This window comes from Schistocerca americana, chromosome 4 (genome assembly GCF_021461395.2).
Source record: "Schistocerca americana isolate TAMUIC-IGC-003095 chromosome 4, iqSchAmer2.1, whole genome shotgun sequence".
Taxonomy (NCBI): domain Eukaryota; kingdom Metazoa; phylum Arthropoda; class Insecta; order Orthoptera; family Acrididae; genus Schistocerca; species Schistocerca americana.
Window position 1 is genome coordinate 609,969,039 of NC_060122.1, and position 19,292 is coordinate 609,988,330.

Below are 19,292 nucleotides of genomic sequence, written 5' to 3' on the forward strand. Positions count from 1 at the left end.
AGCAGGTGTTCCCTTGGCCGTCCGCTGCGCCCGAGAGGCAAGACTAGGCTTCACGTCGCACCCAGCCACTGTAAGATCCGCGTCTAGCAAACGCCGGATTGTGCGCTGCATCGGATGATGTCAGAGACGGGCTGTTGCAAAAAGCTAATTTTACCCGCCGCCCCACACAATGACATTCCAGTTTACCCTACTTTTACTCTGCTGATGTCAATAGGCATTGTTCCACTTCAAAAAGTGTATGTCTGCACAAAAAACACACTTCGTGAGTATTGTTAGAATCTGTTGATTGACTTACAGCATGAGCCCCTGACATATAATTAGTTCTGTGAAAACAGCACGTCAACAGCACTTTTCCATTTACGCAAAATTTGCGGTGCAAGTTTTAGGTGATTCACTTTGTATGCTGACACACTGCGACCTCGTCTTCTATGCCGGTCATGTCTCAGAAGGACATAGCCATTGACGCTTATAGAGCTAGACGGGATACTGCAAAAGAAGCATGACATTAAATCTAAGGTCCTGAAATACGCATCTGAACTTTGTCAAATGGGCCTATAAGGATTTCAACTTTGCATTCACGAGTTGTAGCGCTGAGTCACCACAGGTTTGAACCGTCCTCCTGCCGAATGCGAGTCCAGTGTGCTGTCCACTGAGTCACATCGCTCAGTCATTTTCATTCAGAAACGGAGTTCCTCGAAGGTAGTTCGACAGAGAGCGGAAAAGGTCAAAATCTGGGGCCAGAACAGCTGGAGAGTAAGGTGGGTGCGCAATGACTTCCCAACCCAACTGCTGTATAGTATTTTTGTCAGTCTAGCAGAATGTGGGCGGGCGTTGCCGTGGAGTAGCATCACTTTATGCTATGTTCCTGGTCGTTTTTCTTGGACTGTATCTGCAAGAGGTTTCAGTTGTTGCCAATAAAGTCAGCAGTTATGGTTTACACCTTGGGGAAGCAGTTCGTAGTGCACCACACCGTCACTGTTCCACTAGATGCACATTATCTTTTGTGGATGCGTGTGGGTCTTTGTTTGGACTCAACCATTCATTCGTTTTCCAAAGTCACCGTTTCTCAAGACCAGTAACGATACAGTAGAGGAATGGTAGGTATTCTTAACGAGCCAACTGATGACGAGCAAGTAGAGACGCCCATATGGCCAGACGCTACTTATTGTGATTTTTACTTAGAGCATACGTTACCCATATACCTGATTTTTGAACCTTCCCTATAACATCAGATATCGAACGATGACGGAACTAGCACGGTTCATAACATTTGCCAGTTCTAGAGCAGACTGATGTGGATCATTGTGGATTAATGCGTTTAAACGACCCTCATCAAACCCCAAAGGTCTTCATGAGCGTGGAAAGTCACTTATTTCAAAACGAGCCTCCTTAAAATGAGGGAACCATTTTCTTGCCATGCTCTGTCCAATAGCATTATAGCCATACACGGCTCAGATGTTTCTTGCTGTCTCCGCTGCTGTCACCCCTCTATTCACCTCAAACAGAAGCGTTGTAACCGCGCGGCTCCCCCCGTCGGAGGTTCGAGTCCTCCCTCGGGCATAGGTGTGTGTGTTGTCCATAGCGTAAGTTAGCTTAAGTTAAATTAAGTAGTGTGTAAGCTTAGGGACCGATGACCTAAGCAATTTGGTCCACCCCCCCCCCCCCCAAAAAAAAAAGAGTTCTGATTTCCCCACAGGGCACTCTATTTTCTAGCATCCACAGCTCTACTCACTATTTCCAAATGATAAAATGGCAATATGTAAACTCAAATAGCTACAGTGAACAACAAATAAACACTTAGCAACTGGAATACCATCGCGCAAAACAAAAAAGCTTCAAACTTATACACAAACCTAATCATAAGTAGCACTGCGTCGCATGAATTTTATCTTAACATCAATGCTCAACTGATTATTATTAACAAAAACAGTTGTCTTAAACTATTATTGTTAATAATTTATCTGTCTACTTTTAATTCAAGTGCCCAGTTCCACGACAAGCATGCTACCTGAAACATGACATATGCCTTTCTCATTCAATTACACAATGCATGCTTCAGACGTCAGGAAAATTCGCAAAATATTCCACGAGCGGGAAACACACCCAGTGCAAGTGGCTGCGAAAGTGAAAACGAAAGTGTTGGTGACAGAGGTATCAGTGAGACATTACGTGAATCAGCCGCAAAGCCTCCAAAGTAGATCGCCTCCTCCACCTGCGTCACACACGTCATTGGGCCACGGTCGATCTGAAAATCCACATGAAGTGTAGCGGTTGGCATCTGTTTACCTAACTGTTAAGCAGTGGTTGAGCAGCAGTATTGTTATTGTAGTATTGCTTTTAAGGTGTTACGGTGGTTTAATCAATTTAAAAAATGCAATCATTGCAGAGTACGTGGTCTTTAGAATCGTAGTTTACTGCTGTAGAAACTATTTGGGAATTCCATCGAACTGGTAGAAATAAATGTAGTTGTATTAGTAGTAGATGCAGTCTCTATATATGGAACTATAGGTCCCCTGTTGGTATGTGAGCAGACTTTTATTCTTTGTTTAAAACACTAGCATAACCATCGGACTGGTGGCGGGAATCTGTAGTTTATACTTCTGTTGTATTCTGTGCACAGGGTAATTCATTCTGTTTCCTCAAGTTTAATTTCCAGTTTTGGGATTCTGATTGCTTTTTGTCCCGTTAGTATTGTGTTTGTGATTTTTTCTTTCTTTCTTTTTTAACTTATACGTCTTGCAAGCTGTAAATTGATGGAAATAATGTAACTACTTGTATGAAGTAATTTTTAAAACACTGTAACCTGCAATCTATTATAGATAACAAAGCAAAGGTTTAGTAAACGGCGCAATAAATAAATAAATAAATAAATGACATCGGCGTTGGAATACGCTATGTGTACGGCCTCTCACTACCTAACCCTGGCCATGACCAAATCCGCTGACACACCAAGTCTCTTGCCCACCCTGTGTTACACCAAACGGTCAGCACAAAGTCCGACACCATCCCAGTCACATCGGGGCTAACGAGATGTAAGGACTGTGTGGCATGTACCCTGCAGGTCTTACGAGTTGCAGCGACCATCTTCGGCAGAGAGTAATTTACCATTCCAACCAATATAATACCTCTTATCTGCACGTTTAAATACTGTCAAGCTATTGATAACACATGACATAGTTAAGGACTTTAATGGGTACCTTTTCATTCATACACTAATTTCCCATCTGGCCCCAGATATAGCTGAGCGTTCTCGATTTATGTCGTCGCAAGGAAACTATGATGTGATGTCAAAAGTTCGTTGTGGAGGCCATATTTCTTGCGGGGCTCCGAGCTAAAAGGTAGCCGAAGTATTCCATTCAACAAGGTGACAGCAGTTGTCTCTGTCCGAAACAACAGCTGACTGGATTGCTCAGGAGTGTGAAATTATATGCATTGTAAATCAGAAGTTATAAATACTTTTTATTTATTTTTTAAATACTTAGAAAAATATAAATTTTTATATACTATCATTTTCTTCATGTGGGGCACCACAACCATGTGTTTGTTGAAGGACCTTAGCTGTTTTTTCACAAGTATTCTGTTCATTAAGCCTTACGCGATTGGCCCATTTCAGTCTTAAAGGCCAGTTTCAAGCGCAGTAGGTCTCGATTTATTGCACAATTACCTTGTTAATAAAAGGCGATAGAGCAGATTTGAAAGCGAGCGCATAACGTGCAGGATTCAGAATTAAACCAGAATTCTTAATGTGTGCAGTAATAGTCATCTTTAAAACCAATAGCACGTTGTAGGACCCTACATGTGCTCGCTTTCGTTGTCGAACACCAACTGTCACTTCTGTCCACGTCGTGTATTAACAGAATAACTGTACAATACATCGACACATGCTGCGCTCGAAAATGGCATGTAAATCCGAAATGGACCAATCGCACAAGGTATAATAGATTAAATATTCGTAAAAAAACAGCTGAGGTGGAATACTTCAAAAAGTCATCTATTACAGTTATAGCTCATTCACACACAATGAATAAAGAGAGTTTTAATTTTTTATACTCATACAAACGTGTCAGAATCACTTCACAAAGAAACTGGCGAATGAAGATAAAATATTAATTCTTGTGCAAAATTTATATTCCGTACTTTGTTTTTGAAAGCTGTTCCACATTTTTTAAGATTACCTCACTGTGGCTCTAGGGAATGAACAAATATGTAACCTAAAATCTCGATACAACTTCATCCCAGTTCTTATTGGTAGACGCTGGTGCAGAACAACAAAAAAGGACTTTCAGTTAGATCTAGATGTTTACGAGGGGGCTTCAAACAGTAAGATACACACTATTAAGGCAGACCAAGTAACTTTTACTGAATTTTACACTACACTTAAAGGGACACGGTTACTTTACACTAGTTTTCATCATAGACACTAAGTGCGTATAAACAATGATCGGAAGGTTCTACGTATCATGGATGCAGTACACTATTTGGCAACATCATATCCAGGTATATGTAAACAATGGTCCGATCCTTTTACCAGTCGTTCAGTCCCTCGATGACAAAAATCCGCTCCTCGCTCACAGAGCCATTCGAGAACCACTGTGTTAATGTCTTAGTCGTAGGAAAATCTCTTTCCCACATCTGTTCTTTCAGTTTGATGAAAAGTTGGCACTCGCATGGTGCGACATCCTGACTTCCCAGTCAGCATCAACCACATCTGTGCAGCTTCGGTCAAGTTGTTGAAACTCATTTTACTACGGCTGGATGAGACATTTCATTTGGTCTATACACCGTAAGAATTTCATGGCGAATCTGCGTGCAATTTAGACGTTATCCCCACAAGGATCCTACTGTAGGGCTTGCTTCTACTATGGAGAACATTTCTAGTTACTGCACCGTTTCAATCACACACAGTGATGCACCTATAATCCGTATCGCAGCAGAACTGTTGGTGCAAGAGATGTAGAACATTACTGTTCTCTGACAGTGAACCATTCATGTTGCACACTAATCTTAAAGTGGGGCAACATGTATAACTTACGATCTGAAGTCCCTACATGTCGCACACTGACAAGAACAGTAACACAGCTTAGAAATACAATAGGTCTACTTGAATTCTATAAAACTTATACTGAAATGGTATAAGTTTCGTTTGAATTTCAAATTAGTGATTTTGGGAGTAAATCCGATTATATTCTATACAATAGTAATAAGGACATGTAGATCTGTCCTCGCAGAATGTGAGGTGATATTATGTAACTATTAATTATTTTTTGAATTGTGTCACTTTTCTTGCTTTTCTAAAAACTATTTTGCTTTTTTATGACCCCTTGCCTAACACTTCTGCCACTTCTCCACCTTAAATAATGTATTTTTTAACTTACTGCAATATAATATGACATTAGAGTCTCCGTCACATTAAAATAGTACTTAAGTTCGAATAAAAAACGTAAAAACAAGTTGAAATTGTTTTACTAGAAATGTTCAAAATGCAAAATTGCAAAATTATAATTTATGAAAATTTATACAATATAATGAGGAACATCAATTAGGTACAATTGAAGGAAAACAATTTACGAAAAGATGAAACCATAAATGGGCTTATGTAATGTAGGAATACTTTTTGCCGAGAAAAGTAATTCTCTAACTTTCTTTATAGCAGAAATTTCCATTTTTTCTTGTAAGCAGCAACGCACGAAATTTCGTAACATTTACAACAACTGCAATCGTGAAAACTGTGTTTCTTCAAACATGCGTCTATGTCAAAGGACACTGAATGTAAGATATAGACGCTGTATGAACATAGACATTGTAATAATCAATGAAATTAAGAACTGCATTCAACTTACGTTATACATGCACAGTGTCAGCAACTCAAAATGTGTCACTCTTCTTCAATGACCCATGCACATCTGGTGTTCCTGCTGTGGTGAATCATGAAGTATCCCACAGCAAAACTAACACAAATGCCTTAAAGTGGACAAACTGCGAAATTGGGATGTGACATTTTTCGTGCACATAGTGATATGTATTTTTCCGTGTCAAACCTAAAAATTACCATCTTTTTTACTTGTGACACTCTTCTCGCCGGGATGCGATATTAAACTAGGAGTGTTGAAACTAAGATATGGTTACAGTGAGGTAGTGCCTTCAAATTTACAGATCTTGCAAACGCACAGTCCCATTCCAGCTGTTTGCTTACCTCAAACCTAGAAAAGGAATAGGTTGCTAACCTAGAAGCTGCGAACTAGAGTCATTTGCGTCAAGTGTGATAGTAGGTGCTAGATTTGGGGCATTCCAAGTATAAAAAAAAAGCAATTTCGAAATTCCTAAGTGTGACTACAACTCATAGTAATACTTAGAAAAGTAACGCGCGATCCACAGTGACTAATACGACGCCATCATTTGATGAGGGAGCTCCAGGTAGAGTGTGTGAATGACAGTGAGCTATGAAGTCGCTTCCAAGATACACGGGAGATGAAGACCCATTTAAAATTACTTAGTTACTGGAAGCCCTCAGAATTTAAGAGAATATACCTTGCCCGGTCTCCGGGAATCACTCATCCGAGAAATGTAGTGACTTATGAAATCACGTGTTTCGTGCTGATTCAGTCAGATTCATTGTAAAATGGTGGTGTCAGTGGGCGCAATGTAGGCAAGTGCAGTGATTCCCATTCAACACAACACTTCGCAACTCCTGGGAGAGCAGCATGTCGTCACTATCCAGACGCTCAAACAAATTGTATATGTGAAACGTCAACCTCCGTACCTGTGATTACCCTGTATCAACAAACCACAGGATGACACGACCACTGTAAATATCAACTTCAATCATTGTAAATATTCTGGTTTCGGTAAATTCAGCAACAGCCATAAAGTAACTGACACATTAAACGTCAACTGTTACCACTGTACTGCTGTAAAACTAGTAGTTTCCTTGTCTTCACGGTTCTTCTTGCGAAGTAATTTATTTATGCACAGCTTTATGTTAGTTTATAAAGCAAGCGAGATCGTGGTTTAACCCCTGATCGACGAGAAATTCGTTAAAGGCAGCACAAACTGCGACGGAGAAAGATGAGAAGGAAATTGGTCGTGGTCTTCCACCGAAACCACCCCGATATTTCCATTAACCAATTTAGGGGAAAGCATGCAGAACATTTCGCTTATGTAACTTAACGCTTGTTTGCTTTTCTCTATTTTATTGACTTTTCCTAAAACTTCCTACCAAAACTCCTCAAAAATAATTACCAATCAGACTAATTCCTAACTTAAGCACATGTACTGTGAAAACCTCCGACTACACTGAATTATAGAAAGACTTAATATGTCTTGCTCAACACAGTCTACAAATTGAAGTTAACTGTGTCTATAAAAATGCAGTGCTACCCTGAATGTAACCTGACTTTTGAAATAAATGTACAACTGACCTTACAAAGAAATTCCTGGCCTGAAACTGTATGTTCGCTTACCTTGTGTCGAGACAAATATTTTTGTAAATTTCTCGGAAGCAACACTCAGCATGTGGCACCAAAGCAACATTAAAAACTAGGACTGAAAATTTCATACCGCAAAGTGCAATGTGCGTGCATACATACATTCTAAACTGAATGAAGGGTGGGAACTAATCATTTTTCAAAGTATGTATGCTGCTAAACTATGCTCAATTTTACAATGCGCATAAGTTATCATGTCCGTATCGAAATGCCGAACTGTTCCTGCTGTGTGGCATCCACGATTACGTTGGCCAGCTTCAGACAATCACGGTATTAGTTAGCTATTTCCTCATTTTATAGATCAAATTCACGATAAACGTTATGATGTGAAACATGTCGACAAAACTACACAGGGGTGTCATAATCAATGGCGTAAAAGCATAAAGTGAAAGTACATGATACTATAAGCAACAAAACCTCAATAAACATGTGATCTAAAACGCATACCTTAAAAACTAAGAGAACTTCATCTTAGATACTGTGAAACAAATCTCTTCTACTGCAAGCTGTCTGCTTTCCACATTTTGAGGGCTGGTAGTACGGATAAAAAAGAAAAAAAAATGTGTAGTAAACGTGAGCTCTAAAGTGCATACGTTAAGACTTATGAGCAGTTGTTCATCTTCGCTAGTGTGAAACACATCTTCTCTACTGAACAAGTGCTCACGTCTCTTAAGGAACACACTTCGTTTACAGCCTTTTTTTCTTGTGTTGGTCCATACTACCACCTCTCAAAACATGAAAGCAAGGAGCTTGCAGTAGAAGAGATTTGTTTCACAGTATCGAATATGGAGAAGTGCTACTCAACAATAATTATTCTGTGGTACGGAAGGAGGCGTTATGGAGAAACATCTTTAATCTACATTTGAAAACATCTCTGCTATCAGTCATTTAATTTCATTGGGTATTATGTCAAATAGATGTATGGTTGTATATTTCACTCCCTTCTCTGATAAAGTGAGACTCATTAAAAGGTAATGCAGATCATTTTTCCTTCTAGTATTGCACTTTTGAATATCTCTGTTACTCTCAAGCGTAGATGAACTATTGACAGCAAATGTCATTAAGTGAATAAATGTACTGTGAGGCGGTGGTTAATATTTTCAGGTGCTTGAACAGATACCTTCGGAATGTATGAGTGTGAATGCCAAACATATTTTTTTTTTTTTTTTTTTTTGTGCACCGAATACTTTTTGTTTAAGTGAGGAGCTACCTCAGAATATTGCGAAGGTCGTTCAATAAGTAATGCCCCACATTTTTTTAAAAAAACCATTAATATACATACACAAATGTCCTTGTTGGTGTTTCACATTTGATGTTTGTTCTTTGCGCCAGTGAAGTTTCGAACCATTCTGGCAGATGGCAGAGCCGTAGTACAGCGTCAAAATGGCGTCTACATACGACTCACATTACAAGCAGCGTGCTGTTACTGCATTCTTTTGTGCAGAAAAAGAAACCATGGTGAACATCCATAAACGTTTGTATGCAGTGTATGGCGATGCTGCAGTTGATAGAAGTACAGTTGGGCGATGGGTAAAGAAAGTTACAGCCTCAGGAAATGCAGAAACAGAGCTTGATAACCAGCCACGCTCGGCACATCCTGTCACAGCCACTGCTCCAGACATGCTGGATAGTGCGAATGCTATTACACTGAACAACAAATTAGAAGTGAAAGTGTGTAAATTGAACTATTTTGAGTTGGTTATGTTTATTTCAGTATAAAATGATGCAAAATTATCATCTTCATAAATATTTAGCTGTAATTTTTTTAAAAAAGTTATCTATATTTTTGTATAAATAACTCATTATCCAAATATGCATTCATGTTCCAAGATTCAGCGTAGCAAATTTTAAGTGAGTAAATACTTAAATTATGTTATATGTTATGCATTGATAAATTTCAGTGCCTTTCTGGAAGTATAAAAGTAAAATATTAACAAAAAATGAAGATAGTATTACATGAAAGAAAATACTTTGAATTTCTGCTTTGTACCAGAGCTATGTAAAGCACAAAAGAAAATATATAAATTAACTGGTCACAAATGTATATAAGGGATTATAAATGTTAAATTTCCATAACGTACAGTATATACAATTACATATTTTGTTCAGAGATAAATTCAGAAGATGACCGTTTTTGCCTGGCTTGACGTTTATACACATACTCGGGAACATCACTTATGACAATCGTGCAGTCATCCACTAAAATATTGGGGCTCCTCTTTCTGGCATACCTCTTCTCAAATGTGGCAATATCTTTATGAAATCGCTCCCCATGTTCATTACTTACTGCACCACAATCTTTGGGAAGAAGTCAAGATGACTATGTAAGAAATACATTTTCAGTGACATGTTGCAACCAAGTTTTTTCATAAGATGACATGTTATCTACAATCTCCTTGCAATTTATTGCTCGTTTGTTCCCTAAGCACTGTAAAAAGACTGTCTTAAAATATTCCCATACTTCCTGATCACCTACTTTACACCCAAAACAACAACTGTAAGCTTTTTTTTTAATCAATATAGTTATTTGCTGTATTTGTGATGCAAATGTCACTTCTCCACACACATTGCAAAATGTGTCAGCACTGTTAACACGAACTCATGGCAACTTGAACCACTGGGTTGTTAATCTGGAAACAAATGTGCAAAAATTATTACATGCATTAAAAAAGTCACTGAAGTTGAAGAGGAGGGAAACAAAGAGATCACTAAAATTGATATCAACATGTTTATATCCAAAATATTGCACACAAGTAAGACCAGGGACTATAATATGATCCATTGTTACTAGTTATTATGACTTTGACAAACCATTATAATATTTGATTTTAAACTTAACATAAAAATTCGCATATAATTATCTCACTGTAATAAAACAGTGTAAAATGAAAACTAGAGCTAATTTTGAATTGGTTTGTGATATTCATGATCAGCACATTAGAACTGACAGGAATTAGCTATTTTCATTCGATTTACATTTTCATTGTTGCACAGTGATTCGTGCCAACTGGCTCATCACAACTCGACAGTTGTCAGTCAGCATAGGAAGTACATCTGAAATGATCCACACTCTCAGACATTCAAAGAGGTGCTCATGATGGTTTCAACAAAATTCAAAGAAAGGCCATTTCATCTGAATTGTTGGAGCGTTTCGAGACCAACAGACAGTCCTTTCTGTCATGAGAAGAGACTCTGAAGATGATGAGAGTGTCAGTCATGCAGTGAAAACATGGCTATGCCTACAGGACAAGAGCTTTTACCAGCAGGGCATACGTGCTCTTCCACAACATTGGCGTATAGCAATAGAGTGTGATGGAGACTGCGTACAAAGATAGGACATGGACAAGACCTGTTGATGTTATTGTCTCCAAATTCTGACTCTTAACAATAAATATGTTCCGAGAAAAAAAAGTGGGGCATTACTTATTTAACGACATTATAACACTTGTGAGACTGTCTCTGATCTACCTTCCTACTGCAGTTGTGTAAGGATGCTCTACGCGTGTTTTAGGAATTTGGTGTTGAAACTATGGCCTACAAGGTAGGAAGATACCGTCTCATGCATGCAGAGTTCAGAAGAGTGCAGCAGTATTGACAGTGATGTAATCAGATGCTGATCTCAATGTCAGTTCCACTACACACTCTGTAAAGGCAATGTTATTGGTAACAGAAATTAGCGTACGGGTTCAGGCGTAACTATACGTTAGAAAATAGTGAAAATCTTAGATTTTCATTATTAAGGTTTATTTTTACTCTAAGTATGTCTTCATGACATAGCAGTGTTAGCAAAATTACATACAGGATGGTAGGAAATATTGATACTGGGTGTTCACAACAGTGAAGCAAAATTCCTAACTATTGTAATGTTCCTTAATGTTAAGATGATTGGTGACCATGTCTGTGGTCGATAAAAATACAAAAAAATTAAATAGAATAGCGGCCAGAGATATCAATTACGCAAAACGGCACAATAAAAATGTCCAAGATTGAATGGGGATCGGTAAAGAGCAATCAAAAAGAAGTACACAATTAAAACAATTCATAACTCTCATAACTCTACAGTGGCTGATCAGTCCTTCTTGTTAGATTGGACATCTCACGTTAGTTCTTCAATTAAGCCCTGCAATCGTGAATATGTTTAACTACAGGTCATGGATGAGTGTACAAAAATTAGGAGAGACAGCAGTTCTGAGTGTTGATTGAATGTCACTTGCTAGCATAGTGCAAGCGTGTGTGATTGCCTTGCGTCGGTGGCGGCAGTGGCGGCTGGCGGCGTGAGCAGTGAACCTGAGAATCTATACTAAATCTCTCTCAACTGTTAAACACCAGTGTGATAAATTTCCTACGTCTTTGCTGAAGCCGAGATTCCTATTTATTCGCTAGCTAAGTTAATAGGCACGTTATTTGGCTGGAATAACGCATACGTCGTCGCCCTCAAATCGCTCGCAAGCGTTAACTGTCAGTGCTCGGTGTGATTCTCCATACTTGGAGACTTTGCAATTTAACTCCTTAGAAGTTAAGATGAGCTTGTGAACTGGTATTCACATAATGAGTCTCGCAGTCGTCTCAGTGGAGCGTGAGTCGCCTTGCTCAAACACTCAACGATTTTCTGCAAGAGAAGGAGCCAATTACTCTGTCTGCAATTTGCCTATATCAAAGCTGGTGGCCATGTTTTTTTCTTTCTGGCCAATCTGGGCGTTTATACTTGTTGTAACTTCAGCCACTAGAGTTTTTGTAGCCTATTACAGGCGTCGTTTCTTTTGTACGGTATAATTTAATTTCTGCTATGTAATGCTGAAATAAACAGCTTTTGTCAGCAGTCTACGCAGAGGCTGCGGCACCATCTCATTGTATCCGCTAGGTGTCCTGTGGCGAGGGTTTCAGCCATGCGAGACGGTGTGCTGTCTTAAAATTCTCTTTTCCCTCAGAACTGCATCTTGTAGCTCAGTTCAGGGAAAATACTTGTGTGCAGTTACTAGTGTGAATGTTCGTGGTTCCTATTCGTGAAATGTCAGTTCGTTTATTTGCTTCGCTTTGCCTGTCAATAAAATTAGTGCATATTCACATAACTACGTAATGTGACATATCGAGTTAGCCGGAATTGTTTAAGGAATTCAATGTAAGGTGTGTTATTTGTTTGCCAACTTACATATCACCACCCTTCCGTGATATTTTCTGTACTGAAGTTAGACAATGGTTGAGGTGTTGTCTAAGTGTTAAAAATTATCCTTTTTCTCAAGCATTGAATATTGGTCAGCCACTTGGTCTAGTCCTTATTCTATTTAATTCTATTGGTTTGAATACTTGTATTTTTGACATGGTTAACTTTGATATTGATTTAATTATCTGCGTTAAGTGAAGACTATAAATTTTTATACTGATATCAATTTCTTTTTCTTATTTATTTAAATGAGTTTTGAGTATTTTAGATTTTGTTTCCGAGATGAGGAGCCTCTCACGTCGATGTTTTAATATTATTTTCAAACCACATACTATGTAAATCAGCTTAAAAAGTTAAACACTTTACACATAATCGAAAAATACAGTGTTTACATTCTGACGTTCGTTTTACAAAAATTGTGATGCTAACAACTAATGGAAGCATCAAAATGATTCTGTAGCAAATTCTAACGATGTCAAAATTTTAAAAGTTTCTATTATTTATTTACGCAAATTAAAAAATATTATAGTCACAAATAATATTCATACACACATATTATTCAAAAAATAATATTACTCTAACAGACAGTGTGGCTTTTAAGAAATGTTGCATTTATAATTACACATGAATAAAAATTTAAAATTTACAATCATAGACAGTAAATCAACTTTACAAAAAATGTTATCTTTAAGATACAATATAGATGAAAAAAATTTCTTAAAACATATTATTCTAGTTAACATTATAAGTACATAAAACATTTCTGTACAACCTGCATTGCTCATGAAACAAAGTTTATAAAGAGACTGTTATACAGGTATTATTCAGACACTTACACACGTTGCCTAGAGAAATGTATATCGTATCTAATCGATATGAATACATTGAAGTCCTGTGTCAATTTTTGTGCTTTTTGCAGATTTTTCACTGTCCGACATGATCTTTACCTAATTTCGACTGCTATTTTCACACGATGTCTAGGAATGTTCTTGCATTGGTTGGCGATGGATGTCTTTGCAGGAAGCTGAAGGACTTGTGCCAGTTGCTTGTCGGCAAACTTCTGGGTGGGCAGCGTCATTCTTTGTCGAATTTTGCAACAAGACGTTGCCGTAGTTTGAAGTGCCCCTCATCATAATGTGGAACGTTTAATGCAGAGTCTCGTGGAGAATTGGCCTTAAAACCGTGTATTTTTCTTCTCAAGACATTGTTGAAGGTATTTATATTTTTGTACCATTTCGCAGACAACTAGTTTACGATAGGATGAGTATTTGAAAATGTGTATCTTGAAATATTTTCGCCCATTTTCTCTCTTCAATATCAGTCTTGGGACTCTTCATCTTCTGTTCTTCCAAGCATCTTCCTTTCTTCAGACTTGAATGTTGTCATTTCTCTGGACAGGATACAGGAAAGTATTGACTACTAGTTGCTTTGAATTTTAACATTCGTTAGTGTTTCAATCGTTGATTTGAACGTGTAGTTCAGCATTGATTGACTGATTTTCTTTCAGCTCTGTATTTCAATATACTATCACAGTCTGGTGCAGGCAGTGCTATTCTACATGTAATTTTTTTACGAAATTGTGCCTCAGACAAGCCAGGGTTTCGGGCGAGGCGCTTTTAGTCTGCACACTGGTTGATGTTTGTGGCCCATTGTTCCCTGCAGTCCTTCCCACTTAAGTATCAGTCGAAAGTGAATTTTCGCAAGGCCTAGACCTAACGTCGATCTTCTGCTGCTCATCCACCTTTCTTGTACTTTTTTTTATCACGGCACGGTTGCTACCACAATTAGGTACTAAGATTGACTTGGTTACAAATCGCCATCCTTCTCATGCCCTTGCCAGCGCATCTACAGGTACCTCGTAGAAAATCGTTGATCTCGTCCATTCACGTCCAATATACAATGTCAGTTGTAGTTTGTCGCATTGTTGCGCGCAGTTGACAATTGTTTCTTGCAGGAGGTTTGAATATAAAAACCTTTTCTTATAATCTACCTTATGCCTAATGCCTAATTTATGCCTCTTAAGAAATTCTTTTCATGGTTCAGCCTTCTATCTCTGCATTACAATTCTAGTTTCTATATCAGATTCCAGTTTGTTCCTGATATCTTAAGCTCATGAGACTCCTTATGTTCGTTATGTGAGGTATTGTGGTATGTCATCATGCTATTAGATCATTACCTTTGTTAACTCTACATATCACGTTGGTTGCTACATAAAAAATTTAAGGTACTTCTCAGTTCTCTGTCTCTTCTTTTCCTCAGACTCTTAGTCACGTCCAGTCTAAAACATACCTGATGGCTTCTTTGATATTATTTACTGATCCCTATAAGTGATTAATCGTCATACCCGTTAATATGGCTTACATCATGAAGTCCTAAACTTTTGCCTGTCTTTGGATTCCTTAGTTCTATGGCGTTGCGATAGGTCCTTTGTATGCAGCGAAAAGCTTATGGTTCTTTTGTTTTGAAACTTCCTGGCAGATTAAAACTGTGTGCCAGACCGAGACTCTAACTCAGGATCTTTGCCGTGGTAGAGCACTTGCCCATGAACGGCAAAGGTCCCGAGTTTGAGTCTTGGTCTGGCACACAGTTTTAATCTGCCAGGAAGTTTCATATCAGCGCACACACTGCTGCAGAGTGAAAATCTCATTCTGGAAACATCCCCTAGGCTGTGGCTAAGCCATGTCTCCGCAATATCCTTTCTTCCAGAAGTGCTAGTTCTGCAGGGTTTGCAGGAGAGCTTCTGTGAAGTTTGGAAGGTAGGAGACAAGGTACTGGCAGAAGTAAAGCTGTGAGGACAGAGCGTGGTTTGCCGGCACGGTAGCTCAGGGTGTTCAGTCAAAGTAGGCAGTGGCCCTCTGTAATAAAAAAACTGAGTACAGGAATCAACAGTCAACTTGAATGGATGTCATGTGACGTCCTCCCAGACCAAATGCAACGAACAACATTGAACAAAATAATGAAATAAAATAAAAAAAAGATGGTCGATCACTTGCCCACAAAAGGCAATGGTCCTGAGTTCGAGTCTCAGTCCAGCACACAGTTTTAATCTACCAGGAAGTTTCATATCAGTGCACACTCATCTGCAGAGTGAAAAGCTCGTTCTTTTGTTTGTGTTTATAGGAAAGATGGTGAGCTTTCACAAACACTATCTGCCCTACTGCGAATGACCTTTTCATGACTGTCTTATCCCCTCTTTCCTTTCTTTTCATGATTGCCCTTTTAATGTTTGTTAATGCTGTATCTATAATCTGTTTGTGTTGCCTGCATGGTACTGTGGGAAATCTTAATGTTTCTTAGGTTTCATCAGGGGCTACAATGTTTTTAAGTACTGTGATGGGTGGAAGTAGGGTAGTGCTGTGGGACATTTGATTTCTAATGTCTTGGAAATCTCTCAGGTGTTTATCCCAAGTGTTATATTTTTTGCCGGCATACAATCGACATAAAGGACCTATGTCTTTCATTGACCATGCCACTACATTTGCACTGGGTTAATATTTTGATACTATTTCAACAAGTCCTGCCAGTGTGCTGATTTGTATTGTGGTGCGTTACCTGAAAAGATTCGTTCCACTCTGCCAACTTGTTTGAGAAAATCCTGTTTGAACACAACACTTATTGTAAGCCCCGTTGCCCACTTTGAAGTTAATTCCAGTACCACAAATATAAAAGTGTAGCCCTCCTTTGTGCGTGAGAGAGTTCCCATTAAATCTGTTGCCACTATTTGTTTTAATCTGTTAGGGATTATTGGAAACATAAGTAGTTTTATCTGAAATGTGTCATGTTTTGCTCTCATACATATTATGCACTTTAGGAAAACTTCCCTTATTCACTTTTCCATATCAGGGACATGACTTGTTTGTTTCAGTTTTAGGAAGCATTTTTTTTTATCCAAATTGGGCATTACTCAAGTGTGTGTACCATGTGTATTTTTTAACTATTTCAGCTGGGATACAAACTAACCATTCGCTGCTGACAACATTTTGTCTGATAAATAAGGCATCATTTTTCAGGAGATAATCTTTTCTGATCTCTGCTATGCTTTTCCATTTTTGTTTGATCCTGAGTATATCTGGATCTTTGTCCTGTTCTTTACCTATGTTTCGCAATGCAGTAGTTATGTAGTTTTCGAAGGTTATATTTTTCGTGTAATACATTGTGAAATGATCTTCCTCCGATTCCAAACCTATGCTCTTAGATGCATGATAGGGCGTCTGCTAACATACTGGCTGGTCCTGCAATATGTGTGACTGTGAAATCAAACACTTGTAAAATTAGCATCCATGAGTTGATTTGGCGGCTAATAGGAACTATAAAGCCTTGTGCTCTGTGAATACGTTTGTTTTCCTTCTGAAATATCTAAAACGTTGGAAGCCCCACAGAATGGCCAATGCTTCCAACTCTGTGATCGAATAATTTTTCTCACTTTTAATGAATACTCGATTGGCAAACGCAATTATTTTGTAATTAATCTGCCCTTCCTGTTCGTATTCTTGGAATAAAACAACTCCAACCCTTTTTTTGCACTGTCTGTGGCCATATAAAAATTTTGTGCCCAGTTGGGGTGAGCTAGTATTGGTGCTGTTGTTAATACATTTTTCAATTTTAAAAATTCTTTATCAGCTTGCTGATCCCATAGCAATGACGTATTTTTTCGAGTAAGTGCACATAGACGTGGTGTTGCGAGAGTGTCAATCCATATGAACTTTTTTGTAAAAGCTGATTGGTTCTAAAAATCCCCTCAGAGTCTTTGTACTATATAGGGTGCCAAATTCATTAAAAGCTGTTAATTGGGTTGGGTCTGGTATAATTTCCTTTTCTGATATTATATGTCATAAGAATTTGACTTCTCGCATACAAAGTTGGACTTAGTTACGTTGACTGTCCCACCATGATCCTTTATGTTCTGCAAAAACTCGTTTATTGTGTTGTTGTGCTGCTCCCATGAGGGCTCTGCTATAATGACATCATCACCATAACACATTATTTTCTGTAAGAGTTCAAGACTCATTATGGTGTTAAGCCCCCTAATGAATGCCACTGATGATATATTCAGGCCAAATGGTAATCGTTTAAATTGGTAACATCTGCCAAAGACGATGAATGTTGTATATTTTCTATTTTCAGGCACCAGTTCAAACCTTTGGGCCATGAAATTTTTGAATTAGCTCTTCTAACTTTTCAGGACGATTTGTCTCTGCAATAATGATGGTGTTTATCTGTTGCGAATCGAACACTAATCTGATACTGCCATCTTTATTATTCACAATATGGAGAGGGCTATTATATGTTGAGGAGGCTGGTTCAATGATGTCATCATCTAACATTTTGTATATCTCCCTAAATACTGTATCCCTGTAACTTAGTGGTTCTGTATCAGGCAGTACTCTAAATGGTTCGTGTTCCTTGATTTCAAATTTGTATTGGAAATGTTTAATACTACCTGGGTTGGGTAAAAACACCTCTACCTTATCCCGAAAAATATTTATTTTGTAATTCCTTTTCACTTTCACCCTAAATGTCTTTTACCTCCAGTAATTTGTCGTCGATTTCTTTATGTATTTCTAACAGGAGTTCTCTAGTGAGATGAGGTGATTACCACCTTCGTATGTACCGTTCTGTTTCGTCAGCATCCATGCCCAATGTAATTCTTAATTGGTTATTCATTACTGGTATTTCTTCTAATTTCAGCCTTTGCTCGAAGAGAAGTATAATGCTCCCAAACGTCACTCTACTCTTTCCCATGTCTATCACAGCTCGTCTTTCATTCAGAAATCCGCAGCTATTATGTCCACCGTTAATTTCGGTATGTTCAAAAAATGTTCAGATGTGTGTGAATTCCTAAGGGACAAAGCTGCCGAGGTCATCGGTCCCGAGACTAATGCACTACTTAAACTAACTTATGCTAAGAACAACACACACATCCATGCCCAAGGGGGGGACTCGAACCTACGCCGCTTCCGCTGTCTGTGACTACATTAATTGGGATTTTCGCTACAATGGCCTTCACAACTGGTTGAATCTCGACCGGTTTGCTCTGTTCTTCCTCATCTCCGTACATTAAAGCATCCTCTATTGAATCACACGTGAGTTGCTTCGGGATTTTTACCTGAGAATTCAAACCTTGTGTCGAATATGCCTCGACCACTATCTCTGTCTCATCTACAGCTTCTTCTTCACATTTAGCTTCATCTTTCCTCAGCTCAGCTACAGCTGGCTCTACTTTCTTCGCTGAATTTCCCAAATAGTCGCATGTAAATGCCCTTATTAAATCTCTATAACTTCTATCATTGTACGCATTGGAACCTGTGCCCAATTGTAATTTATTTTCAATTTCTGTCGACTGAGCATTGCCCTCTTTTAGTTCGTTTTTCTTGGTCTCAGCCTCAGATAACTGTGCAATTTCCTCCTATTGTGTATGCCTCTGGTCGTTCATTTTCTTCATCTGTATCCTCCCAATTAATTTCTCCCCAGCATGATGTTGTTGTTCTCCTGCTTTTGTTTGATCCCTGCGATCCTATTTCCTCATTTATTACCTGTCGTGACAAAATATTTATTTCTCTCGATGGTATGTTATCTTCTTGCAATCGGCTCTCCCTAGTTACACTATTAAATAACTCTGAAATATAACGACTTTGCCTTTTAACTCG

General features: G+C 38.5%; 1 protein-coding gene across 1 annotated transcript in view; it reads right to left on the reverse strand.

Moving 5' to 3' along the window:
* Positions 1-9,522: 9,522 nt before the first annotated feature.
* Positions 9,523-19,292, reverse strand: part of LOC124613647 (outer dense fiber protein 3-like protein 1) — a 92,470-nt gene continuing 82,700 nt past the window's right edge. Inside the window, exon 4 of the mRNA XM_047142362.1 lies at positions 9,523-10,114. Within this exon, the coding sequence (XP_046998318.1) occupies positions 10,084-10,114 (31 nt within the window). The 3' untranslated portion in view covers positions 9,523-10,083. The remainder of the gene's footprint in view (positions 10,115-19,292) is intronic.